This window comes from Nesoenas mayeri, assembly GCF_963082525.1.
Source record: "Nesoenas mayeri genome assembly, chromosome: 3".
NCBI classification, from domain to species: domain Eukaryota; kingdom Metazoa; phylum Chordata; class Aves; order Columbiformes; family Columbidae; genus Nesoenas; species Nesoenas mayeri.
In genome coordinates, this window is record NC_137544.1 from 47,070,073 (window position 1) to 47,088,890 (window position 18,818).

At 44.5% G+C, this 18,818-nt stretch overlaps 1 protein-coding gene across 1 annotated transcript in view; it reads left to right on the top strand.

Moving 5' to 3' along the window:
* The window catches only part of SOBP (sine oculis binding protein homolog), a gene marked incomplete at both ends in the record, with an annotated part of 101,432 nt that extends 98,324 nt beyond the window's left edge, over positions 1-3,108 (top strand). The window contains one exon of the mRNA XM_080342570.1: positions 1,156-3,108. Within this exon, the coding sequence (XP_080198696.1) occupies positions 1,156-3,108 (1,953 nt within the window). The remainder of the gene's footprint in view (positions 1-1,155) is intronic.
* Positions 3,109-18,818: the final 15,710 nt, after the last annotated feature.

Here is an 18,818-nt window from a genome sequence, read left to right on the forward strand (position 1 = left end):
CTGACATCTGTTTATCTGTTTATAGCTATGGCAAGATTACTCATATTAATTCTTGTTTAAAATGCCATATGAAGGAAAGGCATTTGTGCAAACAAGAGTCATATTTGAATTGTAGATCATGTCTTCACCATCTGTGAGAGCTGTTGGTGTTGCAAAATTAATGTGTTAATGAAATCACAATAATTTCTCTGAAGTAATGGATTCTGAAGCCTAGAATGACTATTTTTTGAACTTTGGTGTCTAGTGGTTTACAACTGGGAAAACCTTTCACAGCTTAATTAGTTCTGCAGCCTTACTTTAAAAAAAAATTGGCTATGCCTCCACCACACCAATAGTAACACAGAAAAGGATTAACTGCAAAGCAGAGAAACAAAACAAAAATGAGCCTGCAATTCAAACTTTTTGCCATAGTATTTGAAAAGTTGCTAAATAGGCCTTTGCTTGCCAAGAAGTTTTACTCAAAGTGACTTGTACACAGGAGTGGGCAGGCAGCTCAGAAAATAATTCCAGCTTGCCAAAACATCACAGATTGGGACTATTTGAACCTTACACAAATGTCCTGACTATTTCCAAGTCTTAGCTTGAAGGGCAAAGTATGAATGATGCGTTTTGCTTTGTGATGCCATTTTAAAATGCCACACCTTTCCCTGCTTACTATTTGATACCCTTAATAGAGTACTAAATGTTGCAGTGTACTGCAGTGTAGTAGAAACGGTTTGCATTCATTTCCAGCAGTTTTCTGAGTCCTTTTCCAGTTATCATACTCCTTGTGTAGTACGGCATCTCAGGTGGTACAGGTGTGCTTAGATTACCACCAAGGAATAATCACAGCCATACTCATATGGATTTTGCATACTTACATATGTGTGCTATAACAGTTTATGTCAGCTGAGGATTCTTCTCTGTGGTATGGTTTTAAGATAAATAATGTACTGTATAAGGTAGAATTGAGATCATGGGAGCTAGAAAAGAGAGTGGCATTCAGTTCACTGAAATTTTAGAGAAAAAAGCGCATAGTTTTCACAAATGTCACTATTTTGTTTTCTGCTAGAAAAATAATGTATTTCGAAAGCAACTGAAAAATGACTTTTAAAATAACACTGTGAAGAGAAGATTGCTTTTCTTACCTGATTTGATTTTGTTACTGTGTTGTAGGTATGTGACTGGTGTAAGCACATAAGACACACAAAAGAGTATCTGGATTTTGGGGACGGGGAAAGAAGGCTTCAGTTCTGCAGTGCAAAATGTCTCAATCAGTACAAAATGGACATTTTCTACAAAGAGACACAGGCCAATCTTCCAGCTGGACTGTGCAGTACATTACATCCTGCAGTCGAAAATAAAGCAGAAGGCACGGGGGTGCAGCTGCTGACTCCAGATTCTTGGAATATACCGCTAGCAGATGCTCGGAGAAAAGCCCCATCCCCAGCGTCTGCAGCTGGCCAAATTCAAGGTCCTGGACCATCAGCGTCTACCACTGCCTCTCCGTCTGACACTGCCAACTGCTCTGTCACTAAAATCCCCACGCCAGTTCCCAAACCTATTCCCATCAGTGAGAATCCAAATATTCCACCAGTTTCTGTCCAGCCACCTGCTAGCATTGTGCCTCCAATTGGTGTCCCACCTCGCAGTCCTCCCATGGTGATGACAAACCGTGGGCCAGTTCCTCTGCCCATATTCATGGAACAGCAAATTATGCAGCAAATCCGTCCACCATTTATTCGTGGGCCGCCTCACCATGCCTCAAATCCTAACAGCCCTTTGTCAAATCCAATGATTCCTGGAATCGGTCCCCCACCAGGTGGTCCCAGAAATATGGGTCCCACCTCTAGCCCCATGCACAGGCCGATGCTTTCCCCTCATATCCATCCCCCCACAACACCAACCATGCCTGGGAATCCTCCAGGCTTGTTGCCGCCTCCTCCTCCCGGAGCTCCTTTGCCCAGTCTTCCCTTTCCCCCTGTCAGCATGATGCCAAATGGTCCTATGCCTATGCCACAGATGATGAACTTTGGATTGCCATCCCTCGCCCCGCTGGTGCCACCCCCGACTCTACTAGTGCCATATCCTGTCATCGTCCCTTTGCCCGTCCCCATCCCCATCCCCATCCCCATCCCTCACATCAACGACTCCAAACCCCCCAATGGCTTCTCCAGCAATGGTGAGAGCTTCATTCCGAGTACCTCCAGCGAGGCGCCTGGGGCAAAGTCAACCAATAGCTCTTCATCCCCTCGAGAGTCAAAGCAAGGATCATCTAAATCCTCTGACTCGTCACCGAGCTGCTCAGGCCAGTCCCTAAATCAAGCTCAAGTGCTTCAGGAGCACAGTAAAAATGAAGTTGTTGACTTGACTGTCAGACCTAGTAGTCCAGTGAACAGTAAATTTGGTTTCCCCAGTGTGCTACAGGGTCCACAGGATGGTGTGATAGACCTAACAGTAGGCCACCGATCTAGGCTGCACAATGTTATCCACAGGGCTTTACACGCCCAAGTGAAAGTTGAACGTGAACCTAACAGTGTTGTGAATTTGGCTTTTGGTAGCTCAGACAAAAGGAACTGCAGTGACTGCAGGGACAACTGCAGCCCAGTTGACTCAAAGACGTTACCATGCAGTGACGGAGCCCACTGCTGTCCCGTCTCCTTGGCCTCCGGCACACCGGGACTGGAAGCTGGTGCAGCGGTGTGCAACGTCATTGTGAATGGCACGAAGAACATGGAGGGTTCCAAGAACCCGGAGCCGCCCCAGGAGCCGAAAAAGCCCCAGCCCCCAGAGGAACTGGCGGTGAGCGAGCTGGAGTCTGTTAAGGAAAACAACTGTGCATCAAACTGCCACCTTGAGGGAGATGCTGGCAAGAAGACTGGGGAAGAGCCCCTTGCCGGGGGAGACAAACAGGACCCAAACCTTAACAATCCAGCAGACGAGGACCATGCATATGCTTTGCGGATGCTGCCCAAGACAGGTTGCGTGATCCAGCCTGTGCCAAAACCAGCAGAAAAGACTGCTATTGCGCCATGCATTATCTCAACGCCAATACTCAGCACAGGGCCAGAGGATCTGGAGCCACCATTGAAAAGGAGGTGTCTCCGAATTCGAAATCAGAATAAGTAAAGGTTTGTGTAATTGCTACTGCCTTCTGTGTGAGTAGAATGAGTATTTTCAGGTATGAGATCAAACTCATGTGGGTGTGGCCTTTGTGAAGCAAAAATATGGAGATTCTAATTTATCAGCACTTTCAGAAAACTAATGGTATTTATGTTTTAATATTGTTCTTTGTGTTGTATTGCATCTGTACTTGTCAGTACTCCATCCATCAACAGCCTCATTACATTTTTGCTCACAGAACATTTTGTGATGGTGCTGACTGTGAAGTTATTGTTCTGTGTATGTCAAAGTCAGTGGTTTTCTGCCTTGGTTTAGGTCTGGGCCATTAATCTGCCTACTTATTCCAGCTGAGTTACGCAGCAACTCAAGCCTTCATGATGATGATCGAAATTGCCCTACAGTATAGCATAGAGCAGGATGACCCAGCTGCTTCCTGCTAGCTCAGATCAAATTGACTTACCAACTGGTCACCTCTAACCACTGTTCTTTGGTTGAGCTCCAGACTACACCCTGGCTCTCAGCTGGGCTGTTCTCGGGGGAGCGAACTTCCACTCCCTGAGCTTTCCTTCCCTGAGTATCGGTGCTCAAGAACTGCCTGCTGTTTGAGACCTGCCCACCGTAGCTTATCTCAGCAAGACCTGGGCCACGGGGCTTTACTCTCTGACCTCAGGTATCTGCCTCTGGTGCAAGCCTCCCACCTCAGAAAAGCAGATGAGGTTTCCCCCAGCGCTGCGGTTGTTGTATGTTTGTGGTTCCTGGTTGGGCTGCAGAGCAAGGCAGCCATATGGGTAAGGCCACCAACAACTGTGGCTTGTCCAAGGACAGTGTTCCACAGGCAAAAACCCCCTGCCCTTCATTCCCTATTCCCAGCCTACTCAGTCCCTCTGATAAAACAGCACCTTGATAAAACTGTTAATTTAATGTATGTCTGTTGCTTCAAACCTGTGAGCAAGAAACAAATGTAATTGCATTTGTTTAGATTCACAAGCGTGGAAATCTTGTTTCAGGAAAAGGGAAAATGGTGGGTGTTGCAAGAAATCTGTTCAGCAGTAAAATACTCATGGTTTGCCGGATGTGGCTTGGTGACATGCCAGATTTCATTACAATCCGTGGAATATTCTGCAGCCTCCAGTAAATCCCTGTCCCTGCTAGCACAAATAGTGACTGCAGTGGTGCAATACGAATATTGCCTTGAAGGGCTTGGCACCTACAGCCGTAGATAGCAGCACATGCTGTGGAATCTGGGCCATTGCAATATCTCCCTCCTCCATCAGTGCAGGCTAATTGCACCATCAAAGACACCGCAGCATAGTCAGGACTCCCTTTTTATTTGTTAACGCCGTGTTCCCAATTCTGGCTGCAGTGGCGGAATAGTTCCCTCGATCACAAATAGTGTTTATTTACTTTCTTCGGTGGAACAGAACCATTATTCTTTGCTCTCGGCATGTGCTGACACATTTAAAAGATACATTTGTAAGAACAGAGGACAACTATAATTTCTTTGGACTAATAAACAGCATAAACAATAACTCACAAGTCAAGTGAATATTTAAAATCTTTACACACTCCGAGGCCCTGCTAGTGAGGATCCCCCTACCTACCCCTGAGGTATGGATGGACTATATGTCCTTCTCAGCAGTGAGACCTTTATTGCAAACCCCAGTGTGACACCTTTGGAGCTTGAAATATGGTCTCTTCATAAATGTATGCATGCTTTTACCTAGGGGTAGTGATTTAATCTAGTGAGAAGACCACTGTTTGTCTGTATCCCTTTAATTTTAGGAGAGCCATGCTTAACCCTTCCTTTCCCACCTTGCTTAAGCTCCCCATAGCTGTGGTTTGTTTCAAGCCAGTGCTAAAAGACTTGCACATTTGTGAGCTGACACTGCAGTCAAAGACAGGCTGGTTCTTAGCATCTGTGTATGCTTGCCTGGATCATCCAGGCTGCAGTAATACCACCTCACTGAGGTACCAATCCTAAGAGGGGTTTAGCGCCAGACACAGCCAAAGCCTTAAACTCAGAGAGAGGTCTGGCTTCACTACATTGTGTATTTTTGCCTGTTGACACAATTATAAATGACATCACTTCACAGATAGTATTTGACAGAGAAAGCGGGCAAACTGAACAAGCTGCACTGAAAAGACAAAAAAGGTGCTTTATCACTCAGTTATTGTCCTTTGCTCTTTGTATTCTCTAAACGTCAATAACTGCCACTGTGGTTATCCTCCAGAATAACCATTTTCCCATTCACCAAGAATTGTATATATTCCTTTGTCTCAGTATAAGAGTTGTCTTACGGGAAAGTTTTCAGGTTGCCATGCAAGATTAATCTGACCCAGTATAGACATCTAGAATGAAGACGCCGCTGAGCTAATTGTCTAAACTCTCTTTAAAAGCAGGCTCTTCAAAGAGACAGCTGAGCTCATGCTGAAGTCAACAACTAAGACAGCTCAGATGAATTGTGCCCTAACAGTGCCTATTTCTCCCTGCAGTGGAGGAAGCTTAGGGAGACTGGCACAGACAGATGTCCTCATAGTCACAGAAAGTTAAAAAGCCCAGCCTAGGTGTCTGCCATGCCTCAGGGGTTTGTGCAATAGCATAGCATGGCATGGTGATGGTTATTAGTCAGTCTGTGTTCGTCCCCTCCTTTCTCAGCAAAAAGTAAAGAAGCAGCCTCAGCGCAGAAGAGATGTGAGACAGGGAACCTTGTATGCTTCAAGGGAAAAAGGATACACAAAATACTCCACAGAAATAAACAGTGTGATAACCATCTAATTCCAGTGGGTATCTCAGTGAAACGCGGGTGGGTTTTGAGCCTCTCAAGGCACGTGCAAGTGATACATGCAGCCCGATGATTGATTTGAGGTGAGCACTCTCTGGTTTCATGCAGAGCCCCTCTTTTGCTAGTGCTAGTCATAGTCAGTTGAGGGGAACAAGGGGGCTGCTCGTGTTTCTGGCCTTCCAGCAGTCTGTCTGTGAAGACTGCGCAGGGCTCAGAGCCTGCCCGTGTCTGTACCGAGGGGATGGGCAGGGGGAGCAGAGCATCGGTGCAGTCTCTTGACTGCAGCCCTGACCTCCACCATGCCCATGAGTTCCTCCTGCCCAAACCTGGGGAGGGACAGAGGTAAAACCCCACTCCTTTGGCAGTCTGGTTGTGGGGAGGATCCCTCAGGAGAGACACCCAGCCTCATGGAAATTCTCATAAAATACAAAGAGGATAGGTGCTGCTTTGTATTGGCTTGGGCCATTGGAGGTTTGTGTTAATTGCTAACTTGGGACACAAGAAAGTCCAGAGAATTGTCTTTTTCTCTCGTGCTCCCCAGCTACCATAATTGGAAAATCTGAACATATTGCCCTAATGTGCAACTTGTCCTGGATGTTATTTCCCATCACATTGTATGTAAAGAAGGAAATTAGCCAAATATTTTTACACTACAGTTCTGGACAGACAGATTGAATTCATGTAATAGCAACATGGACTCTCTAAAAGGAATCAATGCAAGCGTGACCTTTTCAGGCAAGTCGCCAAACTCTGGATTATTTAATGTACCAATTACTTGATTATTGGAAGTGCTAATCAGCAACATAATCCTTGATGTTAAAGTTTAGTCTCTCCATCAGGATGTGGACTGTCAAGCTGTTCTAGTTTTATGCAATTTGAAGAACTGGCAAAAGATGTCAAGGTGCGAAAGTCCTCCTATGATAAAGGAATGAAGCTAGGAAGAATATTCTGTTGAGTGTTATTTTTTCAAGTATGAGCAATGTGAGTTTCTAAAATTAGCAGTGTTAGTGTTGCTTGCCTACATGCCCTGTGTCCAGGTGGGATCAGTTTTAACCCTCCAGTTTTGGTGTCAAGGTTTCCTAAAGCAGATAAATGAAAACGCTAAGGTCTGTTTGGATTTCACATGATAGTTATGGTAAACTAAATGAGAAAATTAAGTGGCACATGCTTACCTCACAACTAGCTTCTCTGTGTGTGTGTGTGCATTCACTAATCCTACGTTGGGGCAGAGGGGTGAGAAAAGGAAGGAGTTTTTCTGCTTGATTCAGCAAATTTTCTCCCAGAAGTAATGGAAATAGTAGGAGTATGGCCACCTACAGAGCCAACCCATATGTCCTGGGGTCAGCATCTGCTGAGTTACAGGCCCAAACTTCCAGCTGTCTAGTCCATACATTGTAGTCGTAAAAATATACAACATGCAGAACACTCCAGTTCAGAGCGGAAGTAATATATATCCCACTGTGAGCTCCCCTGCCCATAATGGTCCAGCACTAGATTTCCTGCTCTGGTCAGGATTCCTGAGGCAAGGGCCATAGCTATTAACCTCCCTTTCTGCCTTTAGAGTTTTTATCACTCCCCTGTCACTGTCACTTCTATCTACCAGCATCTTACCCTGTCCTGTTTGCTATGATCAGGACAGAATGTGACCTTAAAGGTATACTTGAAAACAGATTTTCTATATTTAAACACATTTATATGCTAGTCATCTTTGTTGACACACTACTATGGACCAGAGCTTTAGCTAATTTAAACTGGATATGGTTCCACTGGTGCTAAACTAATTTGAATCAGCAGAGTAATTGGACTCATACACTTAACTCCTACTCTTCTGGTTCAGAAGTTTTCTTTCACCCGCCTTCTTATGACCCTACAGAAATTTTCCATTTATCCAAAGAGGGAGAGGAGACGCTGTTAACACCACAAAGGCTTAAACATATTTGCTTGGAACTGAAGCTTTACCCTTGAGAGCTGCCTGGCTCTAGCACTGTGATTTTGTGTTTCAAAAATTGTCTGTATAGCTTCTCAGGTATATTAAATCAGAAAAAGGATTTCCCAGGAAAAAAAAATGGTTTCAAAATGGTGAAGTATAAAATTACATACTTCCAGGGTAGCTTTCAGCTCACACACCTTGCTGCCGGAGTGTGGGAGCACTGACTTCCATTGCAGTGGCAGTAAATAGCACAGTGCTGAGTGCCAGTTTCTGATGAGTTCCTCCTGCTTTTCTACAAAACCTCCTAGGCCATATGTTTCAAATACGAAATCTGATTCTTTAACCCAATTAAGAAAACAACTACACCTGGTCTGATTTGCAGAGGTAGTGAGCATCTAAGGCTATTGGCAAACAAAACACATGGACAGAACTTCAGCCAGCACAAAATGCCGCAGCTCAGTTGACAGAACCACAGGAATCTGCAGTGCCTGTGGCTCCTGGAAGCGGTAGCTTACTTGACAGCTCCCAGGACCTGGGGCCACTGACCTCAGAGATCGTTTCAGTGCTTACTTGCCCTTATTACTTTTAATTGTCTTGTGTAATACATTTTTTTTGAACGGAAATAAGCATCTAATCCACACCATACCCTGAGCTGGTACAACCCACATTCATATTGTAATTCTTTGCCATGCTTTAAAAACTGACCAGGCACTTCCATACATATAAGGCCTAATGCTCCTCTTATTTAAGTTGACGCAAAGCAGATTTGGCTGGATTCAGAAGTGTTAAGTGTAAGAAAGGCATAGGGGGAAACTCTAGTTCTCCATCAGCCTGTTCTTGTGCTGACAAACTACCAAAGTCAGTGGCACAGGGAATGTTTATCGGGGGAATAAGGTACAACTCATGATTAAATACAGAGTCCCTAATAACAAAGACCATAGTAAAATAGACAGGCAACCTTATAAAAACATCGTCTGAGACAATGATAGCCTTTACATTCAGAAGCTGAGATCCTGGACAGTATGTGTCTGCTGCTGAAATCTGATAAGGAGCTAAGCACCTAATAGCCTTTGTGAAGCTTGACCCTGCAACAACTATGGCCAACCTCTGTGCGTAGCAGTGAGCTCTCAGCAACTGTGAGGAGCTTATAAACTAGTTCTCAGTATTACAAGAAACATCTGAAAGTGGGTCAGAAAGGAGCTAAACACTTTTGAGGACTGTGTTTGCAAAAATGTTGGACATAATCAAGCAGTGAGCAATAGATTTTAAGATACAATTCGTGTTAAAAAAGCAGTGAGGGATTCAAGCAAAGCAGAAGCAAAACTGGGCAAGAAACCAGGAGGAAATCAGACTGTGACAAGCAAGCTTTTCTGAAGCACTTTCTGTTTCCAGATTACCTGGTCTCTCCATGTCTATTTTTAGGTCCTATAGTGCAAACCAGGCAAGTTAATCACATTCCTGGGTGCCTCCATCAGTCGAGGCCTTGCAGCTGAGGCCTACTAATCACTGCCTTATTTACACTATTTTGATAACGAGCTGCATTTCCCTCCCAGGACCAGAGGTTGTGTTGGGAAGTGTGTGTGATCATCTCGTGAGAGCCATGAATTGAAGTAACCTCTGACATTTTGCAGAACTCTCAACTATTCAGCGTTTGCTTCTACCGTGAAAATTACAGCTAATTAAATATCTGGGCTTTATTCTGTGCAGTACTGTGCGCACTCAGCGCTTGGTGCTTCTAATGGAAGTTGAAGGCCCTGGGCACGTTACAGGCCGAGGCATTGCCTCTGACTCATTTGCGTGGCTTTACTTCCCCAGACACGATTTTGGTATTTGAATAGAATGGTATTCCTGTACAACAAGTGTCTCAATTTGTAATGATATCCTCCCTGCAGCTGGTTTGCTTTTCCAAGTGTTTCTGAAACATTACTGTCTTAAATTGGAGCCAACCTACAATAACAAATAATCTAGTGGTGAAGAGGCTGAACAGCGTTTGTCGAAAGGACGCTTTTTGCTACCTGCTGCACTCCATCTTGCAGTCCCCATTTTGGATTTTCAGACTGTGTAACGTAATCACCTTCTGTGGAAGCACACGTTAAAAATAATAATAATAATAAAAGTTTTTAGGGATTGAGCAAAGTGAAACAATTATCAACCTCTCTAGAAAGATCTGCATCCCATCATCGGCCAATTGATATTCAAACCTATGGTTAGAGCAATTTTCAGCTATTTATTTGGAGCCCACATGGTTAAATGTAAAGCTTTGTGCTGTCTGCTTATGCTCCAAATATTTGTAAGCTTTCATGAATCGCTTGTGCTTCCACTTCCAAGTTTTTTATACAAAGCTAGGGGAGAAACCCAGAGGAATTCTCCAATTGAGAAATGCTTGAACACAAGTAGAAAAGAAAAGATGGATGATGAGGTCACTGAAAATTTGAATTCTGACCCTAAATTTCAAAGATCAGTTAAAATGCCAATTCTGTTTTATTTGAAGCAATTTACTGATTATTGCTGAACTCTTTATCTTGGTGGTAAAAATATTGTTCCTGTTTTCTTGGGTGGGAGAGGAGGTGGAAAATAGAGGAAAATCTAAACCAACAGTTGAGTCCAGTGCAGGTCGCTCAGCGGCCAGTGGTGCTGGGGATAAGGGAAATGCCTTAAGGTGCCTGGCACTGCACCAAAGGCTATGTCACCTCTCACCTGCCTGCTCCTTATGTGTTATAGGTGTTTTTTTCCTCTCCCTCTCCCCACAGTGTAACCTATCTGGCATTTTGGCCATCTGAGCATGCCTGTTTGCCTTTGGATGAGTCTGCAACTCTTTTTGCTTACGCGGTAATGAACTAGGATGGGAAGTTGTGAAAAGCATGGGGAGAAACCCCAAGGGGACGGTGCCAGGCGTGCAGCCCTGGACAGTGATGGATGGAGGGGTTGTTTGTGAGAAAATGTTGATTGCTTCATGATACGGGATCCTGAAACTTTTCACTTAAAAGATTTGATGCTGATTATAAGAATAATAAAGTAATAATTAATAATAGCATTTCAGATGAAGAAGCCAGGCCCAAGTGTAACCCAGGTGAGGAAGAGGACTTTCATAGGAGGTGCAGGCTGTTGCTCAGCGAGACCCCTGTCCTCACCATTCATCCTCCTCCACACTGCTGCCCACAGTTAATCTGCCTTTTTTTTTCTGGCCATTTAGAACATCTTGGATAAGAAAATTGAGAAGCACCTCAGAATAGCCAAAAGCCTAGTGGTTTGGGCCCACAGGAGACTGCTGAAATTCAAGTTGAAGTTTCAGTTCTGAATTAAACAAAATCAGAGGCTTGAAGAAGGGTTATCACATCACAGTGGTTGCCAGTTTTCAGGAAAGGAGTGTAGAAACTGTCTGGATTTGGTTTTCCTTCTGGTTTAGTTTTTCTGTTTTGTTTTTTTGGTTTGGTTTTTTTTAGTTTCTTTTTTTTTTTTTTTCTTTTTTTGCAAAGTTTCAGCTTTATTCCAGTGCAGAAAGGGAGAATGAGTTGAAAATCTATCTTCTGCTGCAGCTGTACATGAAGCATTGTTGGGGCAAAGCAAACTTTTTACAGGTCTGCCCAATACACTGGCACTGCACTAACTGGAGAGCAAAGGGCTGCCTTGCTGTTGTGGAGGTATACCTGGTCACCCCAGGATAAAGCAGAATCTGGCCCTGGCAGGCTCTTTGATGTGCCACAGGGGCCATGGCCAGGGACAGCGGATACTACAGCTGAGATTACAAGTCCAGAGCTGTGGTGATGTTTTCTTTTTTGTATGACTTGCATACATACCTCAAAGTGCACCAATATGTAAACCGGAGACCCCCTGTCAGTTAAAGCCTGGAGAAGGATGGTGCCATGGGGCTGAGCATTAGTTGACATCAGCTTCTTGTTCAGATTGAAAGTGAAGGGGAGTTGCATGAACTTGCTGAGAAATTGTACTATAAAAGGTTAAACCATGAGAAACTTCTTTGAAATGGTGAAAAATTATATGAAAAGAATATTCAGAGAGTTTTTGGGGAGATTGCTACTTTGAAAAATAGAAAGTGGTATAGGTGGGGGCGCAAGGATGACAACAGCAGAGAAACCTGACAGCAGTGCCAATGCTGATATCTGGGGAACCGAGCCCAAGTGTTCATCCTAGCCTACCAAGACTGGTCTCACCTGCCTCCCTCCATGGCTGGTGGATAGAGAGGCTCTTCCCAGGTGTTTTTCAGAGCTCCTAAGGTAGTGCCTGCTCTGCAGCACCCCTGGGCAGGGGAAGGAGAACAAGGACACTGGTCTCCCTGGGTTAAAGCTCCCAAGCCGCTGTCTCACCTCCATATGTGCCACAAGGAGAGGAAATAAGAAAGCAGTGCGGTTTGGCAGGGAGCTGCTTTCACAGAAGGCTTGACAGTGATGGGAACACAAGGAAATGGAAATTTAAAAATACTGCAGCATGGATTCCTGGTGACACCTGTTTTGTCCAGGAGAATCTGAACCCGAATGGGAGAAGAGGTGCCGTGTCCCCCGGGTCTGTGCAGAGCAGGTTGGACAGTGAAATCGTGTTGGTGCTGTGGTGCAGCAGAGGATTTACAGCAGCCCAAGCCATTCTCCCCCAACCATGTGGGTGCTCTCTGCCAAATTTAGGGAAACCTGGTTCCACTGGCTGTGGGGAAGAGCTGGATGCTTACCCAGGCCTAGACTGTTCTCCGGTTTTGGGGGAGCACTGTCTAGAGAGTTGTATAAAGGAGGGAAGAAACTACTTTTTGCTTTGCATTGCGATGTATCCCTGCTGTGAAGCCTGGGGCTGGAACACAGCGGTCAAGAGCAGACTCTGCTGCTGGATAGCAGGGTTTTGAACAATTGTCACCGATTTTAAAAGAGATAGAGAGGGCTTTATTTCTCTCTCGTTTCTCTTCAGTGAACTGGCTGCCTGGTAAATCCCGGAGCATGGACCCCACAACTTCTTGGTGACTCTCAGGGTCTCTTCCACACTGATGAGTCCTTTGCTCCCTCTTTTTTAAAAGTGTTTTTCCCTTGGGCTATGCAGGAGCACAAAGGAGAGACTGGAACTGTATTTCCTCCATTTCCTTAATATATAACAAGGGTATGGTGACATACATTCCTGTTCCTGACTTCACTAGCTGGTTCCATGGTTCATTTTAACATACATGGAATGAGTTTAGTGAGAGATGGTACTAAATGTACCAGCAAGGGGCCAAATGTAGATGTAAACTGGTGAAATTTCCCCCAAGGCTTTTCTAGGACTAGATGCGAAGAAACAGGAGTCAGCACGCAACAGACCTTTTGCTTTCAGGTTTATGTTTCTCCCTCAAGGTCCTTTCCTGCCTACCAGGCGACTAGATATGATTGCAAGCACAGCCTCTGGTGCATCCCTGCAACAACTCAGTCATGGAGTCGGGAGTGACTAAGCTCTCCCTACCACTTCTTCTGCCTTGGCATAAAAGGAAGACAAATCCCAAGCCTCTTCTCCAGTGCATTCTTGGAAGTCACAATGTCTGCTCAGATTACAGCTCGTGTTTCAGTAGACGGGAAAGCCCGAGTTACATGTCTGACCCAAAATTGGGAAGGATCTGTAGCTTACAAGACCAGAGCAGAAGGAAAACATCACCTTTGGAGTCAAGGGTTGGTGCTTAAGGATCCTGCTTGTTATCCCATTTGTGTCAAAAGCCTCCCCTGACTTTTGCAGTGTGGCATTCCTTCAGTTAGCTCATGGAAAGATAAATTATCAAATATTTAAAATTGAAGGTTTTAATGAAGAAGCTTGAACTGCTTTAAGAATTGCTTTAAAAAAATAAATAAATAAATTACAGAGCTATTACAAGTAACAGATGATTCCAGAGTGTTTCCAGGGCTGAGCTTGCTCCCATGCTGACTTTAGCTACGCTCTTGTGGTTTATCTCCAGAGCAGTTTCCCTGAGAAAATAATTGCAGTGCCTTTACTCTAGGGCCATGCATGTCCCAGATGAACTAGGCCTCTTTTAGCACATCAGCATTTATTGTTTGGGTGAATTAAGTGCTGTGCTAAATGATGGAAACACTGCCATGCCAGCCCACATCAATGGTTGCCTCAGCCCTCCCCACTCACTCTTATTTTTTTTCTGAACAATAAGATGTGAATCTGGAGACGGGAATATTCAATGGAGTGCAGAATGAGGGGGAAGCAACCATGGAAAAACCGGGTGTGTGTCTGTTTGCATACATGTCCAAAGCCATGCCATAGAACCATAGAGTCGTTTAGTTGGAAAAGACCTTTAAGATTGTCAAGTCCAACCATTAACGTAATACTGCCAAGTTCAGCTCTAAACTATGTCCCTAAGAACCTTATTTACATGTCTTTTAAACACCTCCAGGATGGTGACTCCACCACTTCCCTGGGCAGCCTGTTCCAGTGCCTGACAACGTTTTCAGTGAAGAAGTTTTTCCTAATATGCAGTCTAAACCTCCCCAATCAGCAATATTTGATGTGTGTTGAAGGCAAGTTCAGCTGGGGTGAAGAGCATATGTTGCGCTTCTAAAAAGTAATTTGTTTTTTAGGGGTGATATAAATAGCTGACTTCATTGTGGTGGTCACGCACAGTGGTGTTGGCACGAGGTGTATAATGTCTAACTGTGAAGTGGTGATGACTAGTGTGTTCTCATTTCTTCATAAAACTTTGCATGCTATGCCTGATATGGATTTTTATTCTGTCACTTGATCACTACAAAGATGCATCCATCAAACGCCATGACTGCCATGTGAGCCAATCAGCAGGGAAGATCCTTCTCTCCAGTCTGCACAGGCTGTTACACCAAGTCTGTCTGCAGTAGAGGGAAAAGAGACAGGACTTCCAAAGCTAGCTGACTGCTCCACGCAGAAAGCATTGAGAGCTAGTGAACTTCTTTATGCCCTCTCTCCCAAATCCCTTATCAGTCTGTGCTGTGCCATGCCATTTGAGACTGATTAGCAAGAGATGGAAAGCCATTTCTGCTGATGGAAAGAGAGGAGCAGGCAAAATACCTGAAGAGTGGAGTGAAGTTTCATACAGACGTTAGAGATTTTATCTGCTTCCCTTTTTAGTTAATCTCAGAGCAAGATTTCAAGCCAAAAAGTGACAGAAAGCAGTCGTATACTTTATGAGGAGTACTTAGTAGGTGGATACATCCCAGTTCTCTGTTTAGTTCTTGTCCACAGATCTCTGTACACACAGAGCTGCTCATCCTGCTGGGCACGTTGCCTGAAAACCCAAATGTTACTCCTTAATCTAGATATTGTGGTGTCCATGCTCTGGGAGTTTATGCTGGTCAGCATATTCAGTGTGCCTTCCCGTCTCTGCTTTGAGAAGGGCAGAGGTTTGGCAGGGGGATATGCAAAGGAGGGATTGCAGAGGAGCCAGTGTGAGGAAGAAGATGTGACTTAGCAGCAAAACTGAGGCTGGTAAGTACTTCAGAGTTTCAGTCTGAATCTTTAGGGGACAGCAGATCCCATCCAAGGAGACAGAGTCTAACGCATGCTGTGTAGAGAAAGAGGACAGTCCTTGCTAGGCCATCTACATGGTCAAATGACAAGGGAAGCAGAAGCACTTGAGTCCATGGCATATCACCCAGTAGCACCTAGATAAACTAAGGCATCAGGAGCTTATAACCACGGGGGTGTTGTTAGTTGCATTAGATTGATAAGAAGGTAATTTGGGTTTTCAATAGCATGATTCCAAAGATGTTTGTGACCTTGGCCCTCAGTACTGGCAAAACTCACCTTATTTTAGGGGAGCTACCATGCAGCTTTCTGAAAGCCTCAAATCAATAAAGATGTGTTTGCTCCAGTATTGTTCACCCAGTCAAAGCACTGATGGGCTTCAGAAGAGATTTATCAGAATAAGTCCTGTGGGGTGCATCCCTTTTCTGTCCTAAAAAACGAGAAGAAAATAAAAGTGGATAATACATCTGGTCAGATTACAGAAGAAAAATGGACCTGAAAATGAGGACTAGGATAGAAGAAGGGGAAAACTAGAAAGTTAAATTCTTTGCCTGATTCTATGATCTGCTCTACCAGGATCTGGAGAGTTTTACAACTCACACATGGTCCATGGAAATGTATGTGTTCAACACTGAAAATACCAGATCTTGGTGAAAGCTTACCTCAGTGAGAGTAATGCCTAGTTCTGGTTTGAGTCCTAAAATGCCTTTGTTTGAATTCTGTTTGTCATGCTAGGCAGTGTCAGTAACCATGCTCTGCTGGTTGTGACTCCCTGGTGCTGTAGCTGCTGTGGTGGTGGTACAGGACTGATTGCAGACCGTCCTAAGAGAAAGGACCAAGGAGACTGGGGAACTCCAGTCTGACCTCCCTCACTGCAGCTCTGTTTTGCTGTGTTGAGCATCCATATGTCTTTTGTATGACTATGGATTTGGGGAAGGGCCAAGAGGGGCATCTTCAGTTTGCACGCATAGCCTGGATAGTACCTACAGAGTTAGGTCTGTTAGTGGGAGATGTGTATTATGTGAGAGTGGAGCTGTCTCCAGGTGCCATCCCAGTTTCTCAGTGACTGATCAGCCCTGTGGAGCTGCACACCAGCCCATGCAGTGAGGTGCCTCTGGGGACCCCCAGCATGTGCAGTGTTCCTCATCCCATCCCATCACAGGTGCTGTGAGGTCCTGGTGCAAATGCTTCTCCTTCACTTGACTCCACTTCCCTGCCTGTGCCATGCAGAGAGGGGTACATCCCAGCTCTGTAAAGCACACTGAGATCAAGGGGTGAAGGGTACTGCATAATTGCAAAGTATCATTATTCAACCATGCTCTTGTAGGTGCTCTATGAAACCCAGAGAATGAACTAATATTATATCGGTTTGCAGTTTTTTATCGCAGGAATTCTTCCATTTTCCTTTCCAGTGACCTCAGAGGCTGCATGTACCAATGACCTTTGTGGCAGGAGGGCCAGCTGAGGCCGAAGCAGTGGGCTTGTGGCTTGTGTCTCTGCCCAGCTGCCTGCCCAGCGTGAGGCTACGTGCAAGCTCAGGCTGTGCCCAGCCGCCTGCGATGAGTCTCCCACTGCTCACCCTGACCACCTCTCCTTGTCTACTTTGCAGGAAGGCTCACCAACAGGGTACCTTGCATGGAGAAAGGGAGCAGAGCAAACCACGTCACTCCACCGAATGACACCAGCTGGTCCGCTCACTACCCCCTCTGGCTAAAAGTCCAGCGAAGAAAGCAGCTTCTTGTCACGAAGCCCCTCCGAGGAAGCCTCGGTCCCACGGGTGCCTTTGACCCAGAAGACAGCACATCATGGACCCACACAGTGTGCTCAGCATTCCTGCGACCACCCCTCTTCTCCTCCAAGGAACACTTTTTCCTCTTGGTTTCTTGCTGGGGGGGATTTTTCACCCTGGTTTCAAAAACCACACGGACCAACGTAGGTACTTTTCTCTCTCTGATTTCAAAATTCAGATATTTGAGACTGGACAATGATACGGATTTTTTTTTTTCCTTTTGAAAAAAACTGCTGTGGTTTTGCTGCTACACTAAGAATCGTGATTTGCATTGTATGGTTTTGGACCTATTCAAGTTTTGATGGGGGAAAGGGGTAATACTGGAGTAGCAACGCTTCAGAGTCATCTCTGTCCTACCCATGATGCACTTTTAAATGAAGAGTTAGAATATTTTATTGGCTAATATACTTTCCTTGTTATTTTTACAAAGGCCACCTTTATCCTTTCTAATGCCATATTTTCAGTGTTACACTTTTATGGCTTTTAATTTTTGATTTGACAGATGTAAGAAGCAGCATGAATAGTTTATACTGTGGTTTTTCAGAGACTGAATGCCAAGAGAACTCAGTAAATGTTTATTCTTCTCAGCTTTCTCTTTAAATTCCCCTAAATAGCGCCCCATTTGGGAACAGAGCAAGAGTGTTGAACTAAAGACCAAAATTCCCTCAAGGTGTAAAATAATCTGAGGGGAATATTTGCTGGGCGTCACGAAAGACTTGGATGAAATTTCAACCCTGATGGTTTTCAGTGATCCAGGAAGGCAGTGAGACAATCTCTCCATATGCATAGCCCTTTCATGATAATTAGAATGGTATGGACAAACCAATGAAAACAAGGGTAAAGTGAGAAAGATCCCCCATGATTCTGTTTCACTGTTTGCTTTCTCCTGTCATGGTTAAGAGAAATGTGCAATTCGATCCTCGATCAGTGGGTGGAGGATAACAGGGTAGAATTTACTTGTGTGCACTTGTACAGTTGTAGCCAAGAGTCCAAAAGTACACTAGAGCATGTTATACTGGCACTGAATTGGTAAGAGAGTCGTGGAGTATCCCATTCTGACAAATAATAAAAAAAAAAGAAAAAAAAAAGAAAAAATGAAGAAAAAATAAAAGAAAAAAACACACAAAACCCCACAAAAACCCCACAAAAAAATCAAAAACAAAAAAAACCTTAAAAAAAATTTCAGATCACCTTGTGATTCAGTGTAACTGTTTACTAACTCGAATAAAGCAATTGTTCACTCTCGAGTGTTCAGAGTACACCTTTTCTATAAGGCTGCTGCGGGGAAGTGAGGGGCAGTTTGCAGGAGCAGTGTCTCTGCTGGTGGCAGCGGTGTTGGGAGCAGGGTAGCAGAGTCAGTTGAACCAGAGCCTTGTAGTGATGGTGCACTATGAGCACTATGTATATACTGTATTTCTATATTTTCCTTTGTACAGATTCACTTAAGTCAAGCTACTGTTTTACAGGTGCTCCTTATTTATTAGAGCTGTGAAAGCTTGGAAAACACACCGGGCGAGTAAGCTCGCTTTTTAAAAAAAACAAACAAACAAACAAAAAAAGAGAAAAAAGAAAAAAGGCTGGGAGGGTGGGGGGGTGGAATCCAACAACTCCTGAGTCTAGGGAGAGAGCTCAAAGAGCTACTGATGAAACATCTTCATGAGAGCAAGAATCTGCAGCACCCTCAGTGTGCTCTGCTTTCCTTTTGGGCTTGCAACACTTTTCTCTCTCTCCCTGACTGGTGTCAGATTTA